This window comes from Saccharomycopsis crataegensis (assembly GCF_037102585.1).
Source record: "Saccharomycopsis crataegensis DNA, jcf7180000000072, whole genome shotgun sequence".
In the NCBI taxonomy this organism is placed as follows: Eukaryota; Fungi; Ascomycota; class Saccharomycetes; order Ascoideales; family Saccharomycopsidaceae; genus Saccharomycopsis; species Saccharomycopsis crataegensis.
The window spans coordinates 575,285-590,384 of NW_027043819.1; the positions used below are offsets into that span (position 1 = coordinate 575,285).

The 15,100-nt window shown below is 39.5% G+C and overlaps 8 protein-coding genes across 8 annotated transcripts; 5 read left to right on the top strand and 3 right to left on the bottom strand. All coding sequences in view use genetic code 12, as the record gives it.

Annotated features, from left to right (window-relative positions):
* Positions 1-98: 98 nt before the first annotated feature.
* Positions 99-1,859, top strand: PAP1 (polynucleotide adenylyltransferase PAP1; the record flags this gene model as incomplete). Its single annotated transcript, XM_064993852.1, has 1 exon — positions 99-1,859. The coding sequence occupies one exon, from the start codon at positions 99-101 to the stop codon at positions 1,857-1,859; it is 1,761 nt and encodes a 586-aa protein (XP_064849924.1).
* A 721-nt stretch (positions 1,860-2,580) lies between these two features.
* On the top strand, positions 2,581-4,761 carry DASC09_002500 (uncharacterized protein; the record flags this gene model as incomplete). Its single annotated transcript, XM_064993853.1, has 1 exon — positions 2,581-4,761. The coding sequence occupies one exon, from the start codon at positions 2,581-2,583 to the stop codon at positions 4,759-4,761; it is 2,181 nt and encodes a 726-aa protein (XP_064849925.1).
* A 254-nt stretch (positions 4,762-5,015) lies between these two features.
* On the top strand, positions 5,016-6,073 carry DASC09_002510 (MICOS complex subunit MIC26/MIC27; the record flags this gene model as incomplete). Its single annotated transcript, XM_064993854.1, has 3 exons — positions 5,016-5,120; positions 5,233-5,295; positions 5,429-6,073. 3 exons carry the CDS (start codon positions 5,016-5,018, stop codon positions 6,071-6,073), a joined length of 813 nt encoding a protein of 270 aa, XP_064849926.1.
* A 389-nt stretch (positions 6,074-6,462) lies between these two features.
* On the top strand, positions 6,463-7,533 carry DASC09_002520 (uncharacterized protein; the record flags this gene model as incomplete). The annotated part of the gene is made up of 1 exon (XM_064993855.1): positions 6,463-7,533. The coding sequence occupies one exon, from the start codon at positions 6,463-6,465 to the stop codon at positions 7,531-7,533; it is 1,071 nt and encodes a 356-aa protein (XP_064849927.1).
* A 344-nt stretch (positions 7,534-7,877) lies between these two features.
* On the bottom strand, positions 7,878-8,966 carry MTM1 (Mtm1p; the record flags this gene model as incomplete). Its single annotated transcript, XM_064993856.1, has 1 exon — positions 7,878-8,966. The coding sequence occupies one exon, from the start codon at positions 8,964-8,966 to the stop codon at positions 7,878-7,880; it is 1,089 nt and encodes a 362-aa protein (XP_064849928.1).
* A 359-nt stretch (positions 8,967-9,325) lies between these two features.
* DASC09_002540 (NAD-dependent histone deacetylase HST3) lies at positions 9,326-10,714 on the bottom strand (the record flags this gene model as incomplete). Its single annotated transcript, XM_064993857.1, has 1 exon — positions 9,326-10,714. The coding sequence occupies one exon, from the start codon at positions 10,712-10,714 to the stop codon at positions 9,326-9,328; it is 1,389 nt and encodes a 462-aa protein (XP_064849929.1).
* Positions 10,715-11,366: 652 nt separating this feature from the next.
* DASC09_002550 (uncharacterized protein) lies at positions 11,367-11,876 on the bottom strand (the record flags this gene model as incomplete). The annotated part of the gene is made up of 1 exon (XM_064993858.1): positions 11,367-11,876. One exon carries the CDS (start codon positions 11,874-11,876, stop codon positions 11,367-11,369), a length of 510 nt encoding a protein of 169 aa, XP_064849930.1.
* Positions 11,877-13,719: 1,843 nt separating this feature from the next.
* DASC09_002560 (histidine phosphatase family protein) lies at positions 13,720-14,544 on the top strand (the record flags this gene model as incomplete). Its single annotated transcript, XM_064993859.1, has 1 exon — positions 13,720-14,544. The coding sequence occupies one exon, from the start codon at positions 13,720-13,722 to the stop codon at positions 14,542-14,544; it is 825 nt and encodes a 274-aa protein (XP_064849931.1).
* Positions 14,545-15,100: the final 556 nt, after the last annotated feature.

Sequence of the window (15,100 nt, forward strand, 5' to 3'; positions counted from 1 at the left end):
GTTTCTTCACTTCTTATTTAATTTTTGCACAATTCGCTGTTTTGCCTTTTTCAGTTTGTGTTTGATTTTCAATTCCTTGCGTGCCACCACAGTCAACCATGATTCAAGTTAAAACTTATGGGGTTACACCACCCATTTCCCTAGAAGCATCAACAGATGCGGAAACCTCTCTCAATACCTCCATGATCAGTGAGTTAAAGAAACAGGGATCTTTTGAAAGTGAAGAGGCCACCAAAAAAAGATACGAGGTGTTGAAGACTTTCCAAAAATTGGCCCTGACGTTTGTCTACAACGTGTCAATTAAAAAAAACATGTCCGAAGGTATGGCCAAGGATGCCGGTGGGAAGATTTTTACTTTCGGTTCGTACAGATTGGGGGTTTATGGTCCAGGATCCGATATTGATACTTTGATAGTCGTGCCAAAACATGTCACCAGGGAGGATTTCTTCACCGTGTTTGCGGATATGTTAAGAAAACAAGAGGATTTGGATGAACTCGTGGTTGTATCTGAAGCGTACGTGCCCGTCATCAAATTCAAATATAGTGGGATTTCCATTGATATGCTTTGTGCTAGATTGGATGTCAACCAGGTTCCTTTGAGTTTGAGTTTACTCGATAAGAATCTATTAAGAAATATCGATGAAAAGGATATTAGAGCTCTCAATGGTACAAGAGTCACCGACGAGATCTTACAGCTAGTACCGAAACCTATGGCTTTCAAATATGCGTTAAGAACCATCAAGTTATGGGCTCAGAGAAGAGCGGTTTACGGTAACGTATTTGGGTTTCCTGGGGGGGTTGCTTGGGCAATGTTGGTGGCTAGAATCTGTCAATTGTACCCAAATGCCTGCAGTGCGGTTATTGTTATCAAATTCTTTCATATTCTTAATCAATGGAGTTGGCCTCAGCCGGTTTTGTTGAAACAAATTGAAGATGGGCCTCTACAAGTGAGAGTGTGGAATCCACGGCTATACGCTCAGGATAGACAGCATAAGATGCCAGTGATTACCCCAGCTTATCCATCGATGTGTGCCACCCATAATATCACCACCTCTACCATGAAGGTGATTTTGTCGGAATTTCAAAGAGGCAGTGAGTTTGTTACCGATATATCTTTAGGAAAAAAGCCATGGTCTTCATTGTTTGAGAGACACAAATTTTTCCACAATTATAAGTCATACTTGGCGGTCACTGCGGCAACCAAGGGTAGTGAAGAAGAAGCGTTGAAATGGAGTGGGTGGATTGAATCAAGACTTCGATTCTTAGTGCAAAAATTGGAGGTCCATGATGCTATAAGCTTGGCCCATCCATACGTCAAATATTTTGAACATAGTTTCATAATACCTAGTGATGATATCGAAGGTCGCAGGGAACTTCTAGCCTCATTTGGTACGTTGAAAGGTGAAGAACTAATGAAAAAGTACACTGAGATCACCGATGAAAATAAGAATTCTGAAGAAACGAAAAAACTTATAGAAGACGAGTCTAATGTGGCTGTCCATATAACATCGCTTTACATTGGTTTGCAATTGCAATCGAATAGTAACGGTGAGGGGAAAAAGGTTGATATTCATATGATTTGTAAAGACTTCTTATCATTCTGCCAACAGCTTGAAACTTATGACGAGAAATTCAACGACTTGCAAATAAAAGGGGTTAGATTATATGATTTACCAGACTTTGTTTATTCTGAGGATGAAGAAAGACCAGTGAAGCAAAGCAAAGGGAAAAAGAGAAAGAGCGATAAGAACGCAAAGAAGATTAAGAAGGTTAAGAGTAATGAGGTAAACGGTGCTACTGGATCGGAAGGTGGTGAAACGTCCAATCACAATGACGAAACCGCTGCTGCTTCAAGTTGACAAAACGGTGCTTTTTTATACATATATATATAAAGAAAAAGAAAATGAACTTCTACAAAGCTGAGGGCTACAGGCTGACAATCAATCATTACCCAATTGAAAGAGAATGATTTTGGTTCAAATGAAAAATTAGTGACAAATAACACAATTAGTTGAAAAATGGAGAAAAAAAAAATTATTATTGCACTGCCAGACTTGATGTTATGGTTCGACCTAATGCTGTTTCTTAATAGTGGTTCTTGTGCCTTATCATCTGTGGACTATTACAGGCGATCTGCGGTTTGTAAATATCCAGATGTTAATAATAATAAAAGTGTATTTTTATTACCGTTTGCGGACGTAGTAGATCTGGGTGAGTAACACGGGTAACCGCGCTTTGCTGATGATAATAATGACGGTGGAAATTATTGGTTCCAGAAAATGCTTAACGTGTAGGAAGCTTAGCGAACGAAAGGTGTTGTGTGGTTTTTTTTTACATACGTGGTTGTATTTTCGCGGAGACTTCGTTATAACAAATACTCTATATTTTCTAAAGGATATCTTCCCTCGTTGAAGCACCGGGACTTTCTTTCTAGTTTTTTTTTTTTTTCTTGGCTTTTGAGGAACTTTTTTTTGACCCCGATAATTGAATATATTCAATTATAATATTAAACCGGATTTGTTTTTGCAAACACAGGAAAAAAAAAAAAAAAAAATAAAATAAAATAAAATAAAAGACGAGATGGATTTGCGACGAATGGATAAAAAGGGCCCTGTTTTGAATAAGGAGAACATTCCTTATGATTATATCATCATCATAGATTCGGGTTCCAAAGGATCAAGGGCGTACATTTACAATTGGTTGAGCAGTAAGTACTTGGTAGATAAAGGAATATCCATTTCCCGGTCGAAGCCAGAGTTGGTGAAGAGAATAAGTTTATCCAAGAGAGGTGGTCATAGCAGTGTTGATGAAGATACTGACGATGACGATGACGATGACGATGACGATGACGATGATGATGATGATGAGGAGGAGAAGGAGGATAATGGCCATGGAGATTCAAAGAATGGAGTTCCTGATTCAATAACTTTTGACGATGCATTACCATCAATCTACACCCGACCAGAATGGAAGAAGAAAATAAAACCGGGGATTTCGTCGTTCAAGTCGAAACCTGGCAAGGTGGGGAAAACCCATATCAAGAGCTTATTGAAAGAAGCGTCGAAGATCATCCCAAAAGAACAGCAATACCGTACCCCGATCTTTCTCCATGCCACCGCAGGAATGCGGTTGCTTAAACCGAGTGAACAGTATCAAATATTGAAAAATACTTGCGAGTACATCCAGGACAACTCCAACTTTTATTTGCCGGACTGCGCGTCGCACATCAACGTGATCAATGGGGATGTCGAAGGTTTATACGGGTGGATTGGCCTTAATTACTTGATGGGATCGTTCAATAATCCTGAAGACCATGACCATGGGAAAAACCACCATACTTATGGGTTATTAGATATGGGTGGGGCGTCGACCCAGATTGCGTTCCAGCCCAATGAGACCGAGGTGGTGGAACATTCCAATACGTTGTTCAGATTACAATTGGCGTCGTTTGGCCAATCGACGGCAGATTTATCGTACGATGTTTTTTCCGCGTCATTTTTAGGGTATGGGATGTATCAATCACACGAGAAATATTTGAATATCCTTGTGGAAGATTCATTAAAGAATGAAAATAAGAATTTCGACAAGAAATTGGTGCTTGAAGATCCGTGCTTGCCGGTGGGATACAGCACGGTATTGCAGTTCGATACCATTAATGCTGGGAAACAATTCACGGTACAAGGCTCGGGGAATTTCACCAGTTGTCTCGATGCGTTATACCCATTACTCGCCACCACTGCCCTGAATAATGGTGGGGCTTCCAACTGTGATATCACCAACCCTCAAGATGATTCGTCCTGTTTGTTATCGGAAACTTTACCAGCGTTGGACTTTGATATCGATAGATTCATTGGGGTCAGTGGTTATTGGGACTCGATTGGGAATTTGTTGGGTTTGCAAGAAGATCATAATCTCGATGCCACCATCGATGAAAAATACTCTAACGCTTACAAGTACCAGTCATTTTATGAGAAAACCGCCGGGATTTGTAATATCCACTGGAGCGAATTGAAAAAATTGAACGATGGTGGGAATACTGCGGAAATTGCAAACTTGTCGGATTTGTCCGATGAGGAATTATCGGAATTGTGTTATAAATCATCGTGGGTTCTCAATATCTTGCATCGTGGGCTAGGGTTCCCAAGGTACGGGATTGATGGTAATGACGATGACGTTTCAAAAGATTTGAAATCGAGCATTCATGTGGCAGAAAGCATCAATGGGTCAGATTTCTCATGGACTCTTGGACGAGCGGTGTTGTATTCTTCTGCTGAAGGCGCGGCGGCGTTCGCTTCCAAAACCAATTCCCAACCCGATAAAGTCGGTTTCGTCCATGGTCTGGCCACCGATACATTCTACTACGGTGGGGAAGTGGAAGGAGTTGCAGCAAGACCGGATTTCATCAGTGCCGACAATTACAAAAACTACAAAACCAACGATAGTGACGATTCCCATTGGGACAGGTTAGAAGACCATCGTCTTTCGGGATCATTAGTGTTTTTGGGTATGCTTGTTGTAGTGGCGTACTTGTTGATTGGTAAACAGAGAAGAAACCTGATTGTGCAAATGATCCTCCATAAGATTGGCGGGAAAAACCGTTGGAGAAAATACACAAGATTGGGTAGTAGCTCTGGAGACTTTGACGATCCTGAAATTCATTTCAATTTAGATAGAGATATCGAACTTGGGGATATCAGTGGTGATTCTCTGGACAAGAATGATGATGATGATGATCGCTTCAGAATTGATGATGATGAATAGGATTTGGCATTTTTTTTTTTTTTTATAATCTATTACACAAACATATTATTACTTATTATTTTTTATTTCTGCTTCTTGAGGTTGTTTTTTTTTTAATATATCCATTCTTTGCTTTTTGGTGGTGTGAGTATGTCAAATATAACAATTAGTTATTGGGTTATTATTCTGGTTATGTAATACTTTACATAATCTGGTAGCCAATTTCCTGTGTGTTTACGTAATTGATCACCAAAGCACGACAAAATCCCACACAAATGAAAATTCAGGCAATTACTGAGAATCACATCGGGGAGGCATCCCCATTGATAGAAGGTACCTTCAACCAGAAAATGTCATTCCCATTTGCTAAAGCTTTCCTGGTAAGTAATAAAGGATATATCTACGTTCCCATTATATTGCTATGAATATTAGTTTTTTTTTTTCTTTTCATTTGATAAGATATAGAAAAAGTTTTTACTAACGTTTTTTAAGACCACTTTTGTTGGTCTTGCTGGTTTGGCTCTTCTTCCATCATACAAAGTTCACAATGAATCAGTGAGTTTATATTATATTATATTTTTTTTTCTTTTTTTTTTTTTTTTTCATTTGCGGTAACCAATATTGATTGGTAGCTTATGTATTTATACATACATTATCTATTAATTTTTTTTACTAACCCCCAAATTAGAAGCGTAACTTTTATGAGGACGATGATAATGTGACCCCAATTCCTGGAACTATTGTACCGGCTTCTGCCAGTGAGATCGAATCCTTAGGTCCTAACAAACTTGTCGATGGGATTTCTGTGCGTTCGCCAGACTACTTGGAAGGGTTCTTCAACAAGGCCAGAAAATCCACCGTTGATGTTTTGAAGTCGGCGGAATCTGGGGCCGAAGGGGTGACCAAAGACTATTATGATTTGGAACATCATGTCACTGGTACGGTGGCCAAATTGCACGATAGACGGGAAGATTTATTGCCAGGAGGATTATACATTGTCACAGGGATCTTGACTGGGTCGATCATTGCCCGTCGCCGGGGTCCAGTGGCTCGTGTGTTGTTACCAGCGGTGGTTGGGTTGGCGGTGTTCCGTTGGACTTTGCCAATCACTTTTGCCAACACCACGGGGTTCGTGTATCATTTGGAACAACAAAATGTTCCAGCGGTGGCTAATGCCCAAGACTCGATTGTCTCTGGAGTAGAAAGATCCATTGAGGCCGTGGAGTCCACTACCTCCTCCACCATAAAGTCTGTCGATAGCGCTATTGAGTGCACTAAAAACTACATCGCGTCTATTACTGGGTTGAACATTGGACAGAATAAGAAAAACTAGATATATATATATATATATATTTATACGATATCAATTTTATAGCACCTATTATCATTATCATTATTATTACTATTACTATTCCTTCTGGTTCAAATGTTGTTTTTTTGTTTCTTGTGATTGTGATTGTAAGTGAGTAAAGTAAGTAAGTAAGTAAGTACCTTTGGCATGCAGAGCCAAAAAAAAAAAAAAAATGTGGCTTTTGTGTCATATAACTTTTATTATTATTATTATTATTATAATAATAATAATAATAATTTGTTTTTTGAGAAATCAGAACAACAATTATATTGAAGGAATTAACCGAAATATATAATATAATATAAGGGGGAACCTGGTGTACGTGTGATAAATATCCAAATACATTTATCATTCTCTATTGGTAGTACACGATGAACAATATCCGGGTTGATTCAAGCCAACTCCTTGCCGGTACAAATGGGTTGAATCCCCCAAGATCTAGGTTGTCAAACTACAGCTTTATGTCCGCGGTACTCCCACCAGTGATTGGCTCGGCCACCACCAGCAGCAATCCTTTGAACGTGATGATTCGTCGGTTTTCTTCTAGAGTGAACGGTCCCAGTGCCCAAACAATCAGCAATAAGCTCCTTAAACTTGTGCGGATCCATAAGAAGTTGAGTCTCCAGGAGCACGAGGTGATAAGAGAACTCAACATGTGGTCCAATACCATTCCAGAAAAAGAGAGCAGAAAGTTGATCATTGATTTTCTCAACTGTCTACAACAAGGGCTTGAAAATACTGATAGAGCCATCCAAGCAGAAGAGGCGTTGAAGAAGAAATTCTCAGAAGTCTATATAAGGGAAAAAAAATCGGCGGATACAAAATTAGAGAAAGAAAGAACAAGAGAGCAGCTTAAAGTTACCAGAGGTAATAAACCCCAGCAAGAAACCTTATTATTGCAAGAAAAATTAGAAGAACAATCGGCACAACAGAATATTGTCGACGAACAATTTGTCAGGTCCATCAATGGGGAATTAAGTGATACTCTAGGCCAATATTTGGCGACGTTGCATAACAACTGTATGGAAATTAGGAAATTCGCTGACGATTTCTTGGAAGCCCACCCTAGCGAAAAGTTCAAGAAGGGGCAAATCACTCTTGAAAATGGAAACATAAGAATGACTCAGTCACAACCCAGTTTTTCGATCCAAAGTGAGCCTGCTATCTTTTCGATGCCAATGGTGCCGCTGCAACATTATAATGTTTATTCTTCACCATTGCAATCAAGGGCAAGCACTAAAGATGAAATTCCATTACCTGATTTCAAGGAAAAAAAGGCAAAGCATCATCAGATCATAGTTCCTGGCCAAGAGAATATTATATCCACTTCAGGGAACATAATTGCCAAAAATTTGGAGCCAATTCCTTTCAGCCAGGAAGAGTTACCGGTAGGGTTCCAAGGTAGACCAACAAGTTTGGATATGAGTCACGAATGGCAGTAATTTTAGACTTGAAAGGTAACAATTAATATGATGTCGAAAGATGGCTTTTCCCTGGATTTCTTTGTTTGTTTGTTTGTTTTTTCCTTATACTTTTTGCATATTAGCTGGCTATAATAACAAATCAGGAATATTTTCTTATTATAATACTATGTACAAGAAATATTTTGTTAGCTATAATACATTAGCAAAGAAATGGAAAAGGTCTATAATATAAACATGAAAGTTTTGTTTTGAAATTGTTTTAAAAAAAAAAAAAAAAAAAAAAAAAAAAAAAAAGAAAAAAAATGCACAGACAGAAAAGAAGAGTTAAAAGAAATTGGCAGTATTATTATGGTAGATGCAAATCAACCAAGCTTTCTATTTTGTATGTAATACTGTTTAGCAAAATAATGCTTAGAAATTTCGTAAGACGATATCATGACCGCACAAGATGGGGCGATTTTGAGGATTCTTGGAGTAAGACCGACATATAACGCCCCTACCCCTTCATTTTTGGCAATATCTCCGAGAAATTTGAACATAGATGGGCGTTTCTTGCGTAATCGTTTAATCAAGGTATTTCTAACCCCAGCAGTATCAGCCGGCTCATCGGCTGCCACTTGAAGTCGAGTTTTCCCCACGTCAAATGGGTTGGTGGCGATGGCCGCAATGGTGCCGGAAAGCGAGCCTGAAAGGAACGATACAAACGCCACATCGCTACTATTATTGATCCGATTCAATAATGAGAGTCTATGCTTGAAGAATTCGTACGATGCCCAATAAATCGCCAGGAACGGGACGTCTCGCCACAATGTCAATTCAAGCCCTTTGAATAGCTGGCCCAACCCACGAACCCGTACTGCGTGTATAGTATCTTTCAAAAGCGTGGTTAGCGGGGAGGAAGAAGAAGAAGATGATGATGATGATGATGGCATGGCTTGGAATCTGGTTTTCACTAATTCGATTGGGGCGATGGCGATAACTGCCCCGGTACGGGCGATGGCCCCCGAGACCAACGGGGTGAAATACGAAGGAATGAATGGGATATTAGATTTCAAATGATCGTAGCCAGCAAAATACACCATATTACCAGGGATAGCGATGAAAAGCGCTAAAGATACCCCTTTCCAAAGCGAAGTGATTCCTTCATTGATCCCGATAAACTTGAGTCCTTGCCAAGTTCCGGTTAGTTTGACGGTTGATGGTTGGACGGTGGCACAGGGGCTGGAACAGTCAACTGGAGATAGCCAAAATACTGGCTGGGTCCGACAACAACCTGTGGGTACTGCTACCGATTGTGAAGGTTCAAGAAGTTGTTGTTGTTGAAGGCGTATCCTCACCACATCGAACGGAGTAACCACTAGCGAATTGATAATCAGCCCAGCACAGGCGCTGAGCATCCGTTGAAACGCGGTGATTTGGAATTCATTATTTCCTGGAGATGAAGAGGCCATTATGTGATTGTTGTATATGTTTTTATACTCCTGGTGTGATGGATGGGGTTGCTTGGGTGTGTTTTTGACTGTTACGTTTTACTTCCGGTGATTAGGAAGCACCCTGTGTGTGTGTGTACTCTGCCTTTTTTATTTCATTTTATTTTATTTTTTTTTTGTTTTTTTTTTTTGAATGAAAATTTTGGGGTGGAGGATCACGGGTCCCGAACGAATACTCACGTCCGAGATCTTACGGACAATTACTAGAGACACATTTTAAATGTTTTTTGAAACCAACTAATAATACACACCGCCAAAGAAAATAATCGTAGAAAACAAGAAAAGATAATAATAATAAGAAAAACAAAACATGTCCACAATCATAGACATATCTTAGGAATAATTGCGATATTTTGTCGCTGTTTTATAACCGGTTGTTTTTTCGGAGATGACCGTTTTGGGGATTGGTTTTCTTTATCAAGATCCTTGGACACTTTTGACAGTGGTCTGGTAGGTCTCTTGCTGTTTTTATTACCATTTATCTGCTTTAATGGGTTTTTCTTCTTGAGTTCCTGTTTTACCACGTCCAATTCCTCGTCACTGAGGTCGATAATACGATTGGTCTTTATCGGCGAGTATTCGGGCAGGGCACGTTCACCAAGTAGTTGCTTGATTTTATCATTTGACTTGATGCTTTTCGGATCAATGCTCACGTCGAATTTTTTATTGGTGCTTGGAGTTGGTGGAGGGGTCAACATCATTTGTTTTTTCTTCCCTTTCGACTTTTTAAGTTTCAATTGATCAAGCTCAAGTTGGGTCAAGAAAAGATCTGGATAGTCTTGTTTGAGCGAGCGAATCCAAGAGTCGCAATCGCTTTCGATGAAATAATCGATGAAATCCCCCCACACTGCGTGCGATGGGCTAGTCTTGTTGACAAAGATCACTTTCCCATTACGATCATGGATTTCTTTGGCCATGGTCTTGACCAACTTTTTCACACCATCCACTCGGAGTGAGGTCCCGAAAATCACAAGACAGTCTGGACGAGAACGAATGTCCATGCTGATTCCTCGGCTAATACTTTCTGAATGAGGGTGGTTTTCTCCGTATAAGACGATTGTAGGACGAAGCATTCCCACGGTAAGCGACGAAAGACGTTTACCTTCGGCGCTTTTGTGGTGATAATTCTCAAGGCATTTTGGGCATTCGGGGATTTCTCCGGCAGCTAGCTGGACACGAAGGTCAGCGGACCAGTCAAAGTGGGCGAAACAGGCGGTACAAGAAAGGGCGTGCAAATCACCATGAAGTTGGACGACGTCAAGATCTTTCCAGTGTTTACGGAAATTGCTGGTTTGCGCCTCGATGATCCCGGTGTGAAGTTCGAGTTTCCGTTCAAGGGCATCGATATTCTGGGTGTAACAGCGCAACAACTTGTTGTGTTTCTTCAAATGGTGGATGAATTTATGGGTTTCGGTGGGCATTGCTTGGGTGGTATGTCCATAAAGGGTTTCCATGAAGCTGGCAAACGCTTGGAGCGTGTCTTCATTGCGGAAGAGCGAGATATCAAAGAGATCTTTGCCCTTGACGGTGGTAGAAGTGTTGGCGTTGTAAAGCCCGTGGGCAGAGCGGAAGTCTGGAATGCCGGCGTTACAGGAGATCCCCGCCCCGGTGAGGACCACCATTTTCTTGGAGCCATAGATGGCCTTGGTGACCTCCAGAAGTTTGAGTTTGATGGTGGTATCGGGGGAGTCGAGGGTCAAGTGGTGCATTATGTGATGTAAATGTGAATGTGGATGTGGATGGATGGATAATTCTGTCGAAAGCAAAGATGACTGAGTCGTCGTCGTCGTTGATGTTGATAGTGGGACAAAAAGGGTTGTTGCAGCAAGAGAGGGAGGGTGCAGTGATGATAACACACAAGCCGGTTTGAAGAGAGAGAGAGAGATAAATTGGGAGGAATGTCGGGGGCCTGAGTGATGAGCCGAGCCGAGGCAATATATGGTGTGCTTAAGGTAGTATGACGATGAGCAAGGTAGCACAGAGCAGAGAGAGGTTCAAGCGGTGTTTTATTATATCTTGCTGTTGTTTTGGGGTGTCCAACCAAACTGTTTTTTTTTGTTTTTTGTTTTTTTTTTTGAGCTTCGAAGTTTGCAAGCGGCGGTTACCCTTCCTCGGCCACCACCACCGTTACGCGTCGCGTCGCGTCTTTTTTTTCTTTTCAAATTTCCAGTGATTGGGGATTTCCTCTTTGGGAACGGTGGTCTTTTCTTTTGCTTACCCGGACTCTCTTTCCCCCCCTCCCCCACATCTTCTGATAGATAGATATATATATATATTTGACTACAATATTTATAAAAAAACTCCTGGTATAACGCTACATTGCTTTATCCTATATATGTAGTCACTATCTAATAAGCACTTCTATTGTAAATCCCTGAACTTCTTCAACGCAGTGGTGGCAAGCAAATGATCTTGTCCCTGTGGCAACCCACTGACCGTCAACGCCCCAATAAGATTGTCAAACCCATCAATCTTGATTGGAACAGACCCCCCGTGGCTAGCATATTCCATCGAAGAAATCCCAAGCGACTCTTCCATCGTCATCTTCTTCATCCTCAACTTTTGTCCCACCATAAACGATGGCTTACCAATTCTTAGCACAACCTTCTTCTTTCTGTTCACCCATTCATCATTATCCACCGCGGTCCCCGAACCAGAAGATGTGTGGAATAAAACTTGTCCGCTGGCCAAAGTGATATCAATCACCAACGATTGTTTAGGAAACAATTCAATCGCCAAAACTCTGGTAAGACACCCGAGTTTCCAGGCCTCATCGGCGTTGAACTTCTTCAAGGTGGTGCCTTCTTGAAGTTGTTCCAATTCCTCGAGGGAAAGGTTGAAAAGTGATAAGTGATCTTCGAATGAAACCATATTTAATGGACTTATTATGTTGCTTTTGTAGATAGTGTAAGAACAATAATCCTGGTGTTGGTAAAAACTAGAAATATATATTTGCTGATGGCTTGTGAGCTGTCGTTTTCTTGACTAACGTGATGCTTTCAATTTTATTTTATTTTTTTTTTTTTTTTAGCTTTATTTTTTTCCGCTGTGCTATATTGCTTATATTGTACACTGGTGATTCCATATAATTATTGTATTTATATATATATATATATATATAAAAATAATTATACTTGATATGTGTAAGCAATGATAAGAAGTATCAACATAGTTACGATGTAATGCTACAGGCTCACCAACCCTTGTGCATTGTTACTTCATTCTTCAAGAGGAAACATTACATCACATTCATGGTCGACAGCTATAATAGCTTAGGAAATAAAGAAGAAAAAGAAGAACAGTGTCACTGAGCCTATCTCTAAAAATATAGATTGCCATAAGATGATCATATTTTGGTGGTGGATGGCCTGGTCAATTTTTGTCTAATTTCTTTTCCATTTCAAGCTTTATTGAAACCTTTAAAATGATTCATCATCAAGTGATATATGAATTTGCCATTATTGATAAAAAAAGACAAAAAAAAAAAAAGTATTAGTGTTAATTTTGATTAAAATTTTGCTAAATCTTTATACTAAGAAATACATCAACAGATGGGTATATGAAAGCAACAAAAACAAACAAAAAATGTAGTATCATACCAAATGAAAGTGGCTTGACTCTGTAACGAAATAATAGTTGATAGCACAGTACTATTTATATATGGGCCCAACATACTCATCATGAATGAAAAAGAAAGTCAAAAAATATTAAAGAGCGTAATAATCAACAGAGTAACGAATGTTAAAATAAAATATAATAAATAATGTAATCTTGAGAATTACAGATAAAATCAACCTTTCACAATGTAGGAGTGTATTACAACATTTTTTTTTTTTTTGTAATAACCATTCAAAATTCTTGGGCGATCTGATTTTAAAAAATTGTACAAAACTTCGAAGATTGTTTGATTAATAGAATTACTGATGGCGATGAATGTGGCTTGAATTGGATCCGCCGTTAGATGGAACTCGTCGGCAAGCTGCCATGGGGTCGCATTGGTGTTGAAGATGAACCAAAGGCATTTAGAAGTGCCACGAGATATATACTAATTTATTCAATTATACGATGATTTTCAAAGACTATGTGATTATTATTACCCCCCTTTTTTTTTTTCATTTATCTCTCCGTTTTTCTTGCTTTTCTGTTTTCCCTTTAAAAAATCTTTGAAAACCATCGATTAAAGTTGGAGTAATTCCAAAATTTTATCATTGTTGAGAGGCCTTTGGGTTATAACTTCTAAAGACACTATTCAACAGTATTCTCTTTATTGCATTCTGAAAGATCGTCTGTTCCATAACAACAATAATAATAATTTTGTGGTGGTGGATATCATCTGTCTCTCTGTTACAACATGTACGCATGTGATTGCATCGCCATATATCTATCTACAAGCACCATCACTCAACACAACACAGATTAGCATAAACATAATAAGCGGTACATATCCCTCCAGCCATCTAAAATACACTCATCTACTATATATTTCCCATCCACCCCCCGTCAAACATAACTTACTACCTTCTTTCAACCCGCTATTGTTCACAACATTGGCATCACCACATCACCAGTTTTTCTATCCTTTTGCGCACTCTGAAAATAAGCGAAAAGGGAAATAAAAAAAAAGAAAAAAAAAAAAAAAAAAGAAAAAAAAAAAAAAAAAAAAGATCGATCATTACGCCCCAAACTCCGGCTGTTAATCTCCAAAACCCATCTCATGTCTTCTTCTTCGTTATCCAACATGACCCTCAGGAGCATCTACATCGTCCGTCATGGCTACCGCTCCGACTGGCTTCCCTATACCGTGGCCCCGTTGACAGGAATCGCTTGTGATCCTCCTCTAGCCCCCCATGGCGTTGACCAAGCAACTGAATTAGGTGAATACCTCCATGACCAAGCAATCCCAAAACCTCAACTCATATTCTCTAGCCCGTTCTATCGATGCGTAGAAACCGCAAACCCTGCCGCAAACCGTCTTCACATCCCGATTTTCCTCGAACAAGGAATTGGTGAATGGTTCAAGAAAAACCGTGGTCCGATTCCAGACCCCCCATCATTACGTATACTTTCAACATTTTTCCCAACGTTATCTGGCGATTGGTACGATAACTCTGACGTTATTGCAGACCCTACTGGCGAAGATGAAGTTGATATTTTCCACCGTTGTCAAGCTTTCTGGAAAAGTTTCATTCCGAAGGTGGAGGAACAATACCCAGAAGTCGAGAGTATAATGTTGGTGAGCCATGCCGCAACGAAAATCGCCCTTGGAATGGCTCTCCTAGGTTATGATAACGCCCATCAATTTCTTAAGCCTGAACACGGCGGGGACGGTAAGAACTTGAGGATTGATGCCAGTACCTGTTCTTTAGATTCCTACGTGATGGACCCGGTAAAGAAGCAATGGGGAGTCAATTTTACTGGAAACACCGAATTCTTAACAAATGGCGGGGAAATGGGCTGGCATTTTGCCACTAGTAAGTTTGTGGCAGGATCCAAAGAGGAAATTGAGGAAAGAAAGAAAAATTCATTAGACCCTTGTTGAAAAAATTGCAAAACACAATTAGAATTAAACCAAGTTATTTCGCATGCGTTGATTATTTACTATATGGATAATGCCCCCCAGGTTACTGGCTTTTAATGTTATTTTGATTACATTGCTACATCACCTAAAATACGGACCCTTTAATTTCTCTATCATTGGATTGATGCCAGATGCAGTTAAATCTTTTATTGAAACTCATTGATACACAAGCTCCCTGCTATTAGAATCATCCCTTGAGACATTCGTACATCAAGAAAGCCTCTATATGATATTTGGAACAACTTTTTTCTCTTCTTTTTTCTTTTTTTTTTTTTTTTTGTCGGACTAGCTGGATATTAGTTTTCAATTCTTTTGGTTTTTCTCATAAAAAGTTATATCCCATTTCATTTCATTTCACAAATATATTAATAGACTATACATTTAATCATCTATAGAATAGCCACCTGTATAAACAGTTAAATACGATGATTTGATTCACCAAAGTTCTTCACCACGCATGTTTTTATGTAGTATTATGCAGTATTATGCGACTATCAGCGTGTCTTGATTGTGGTAG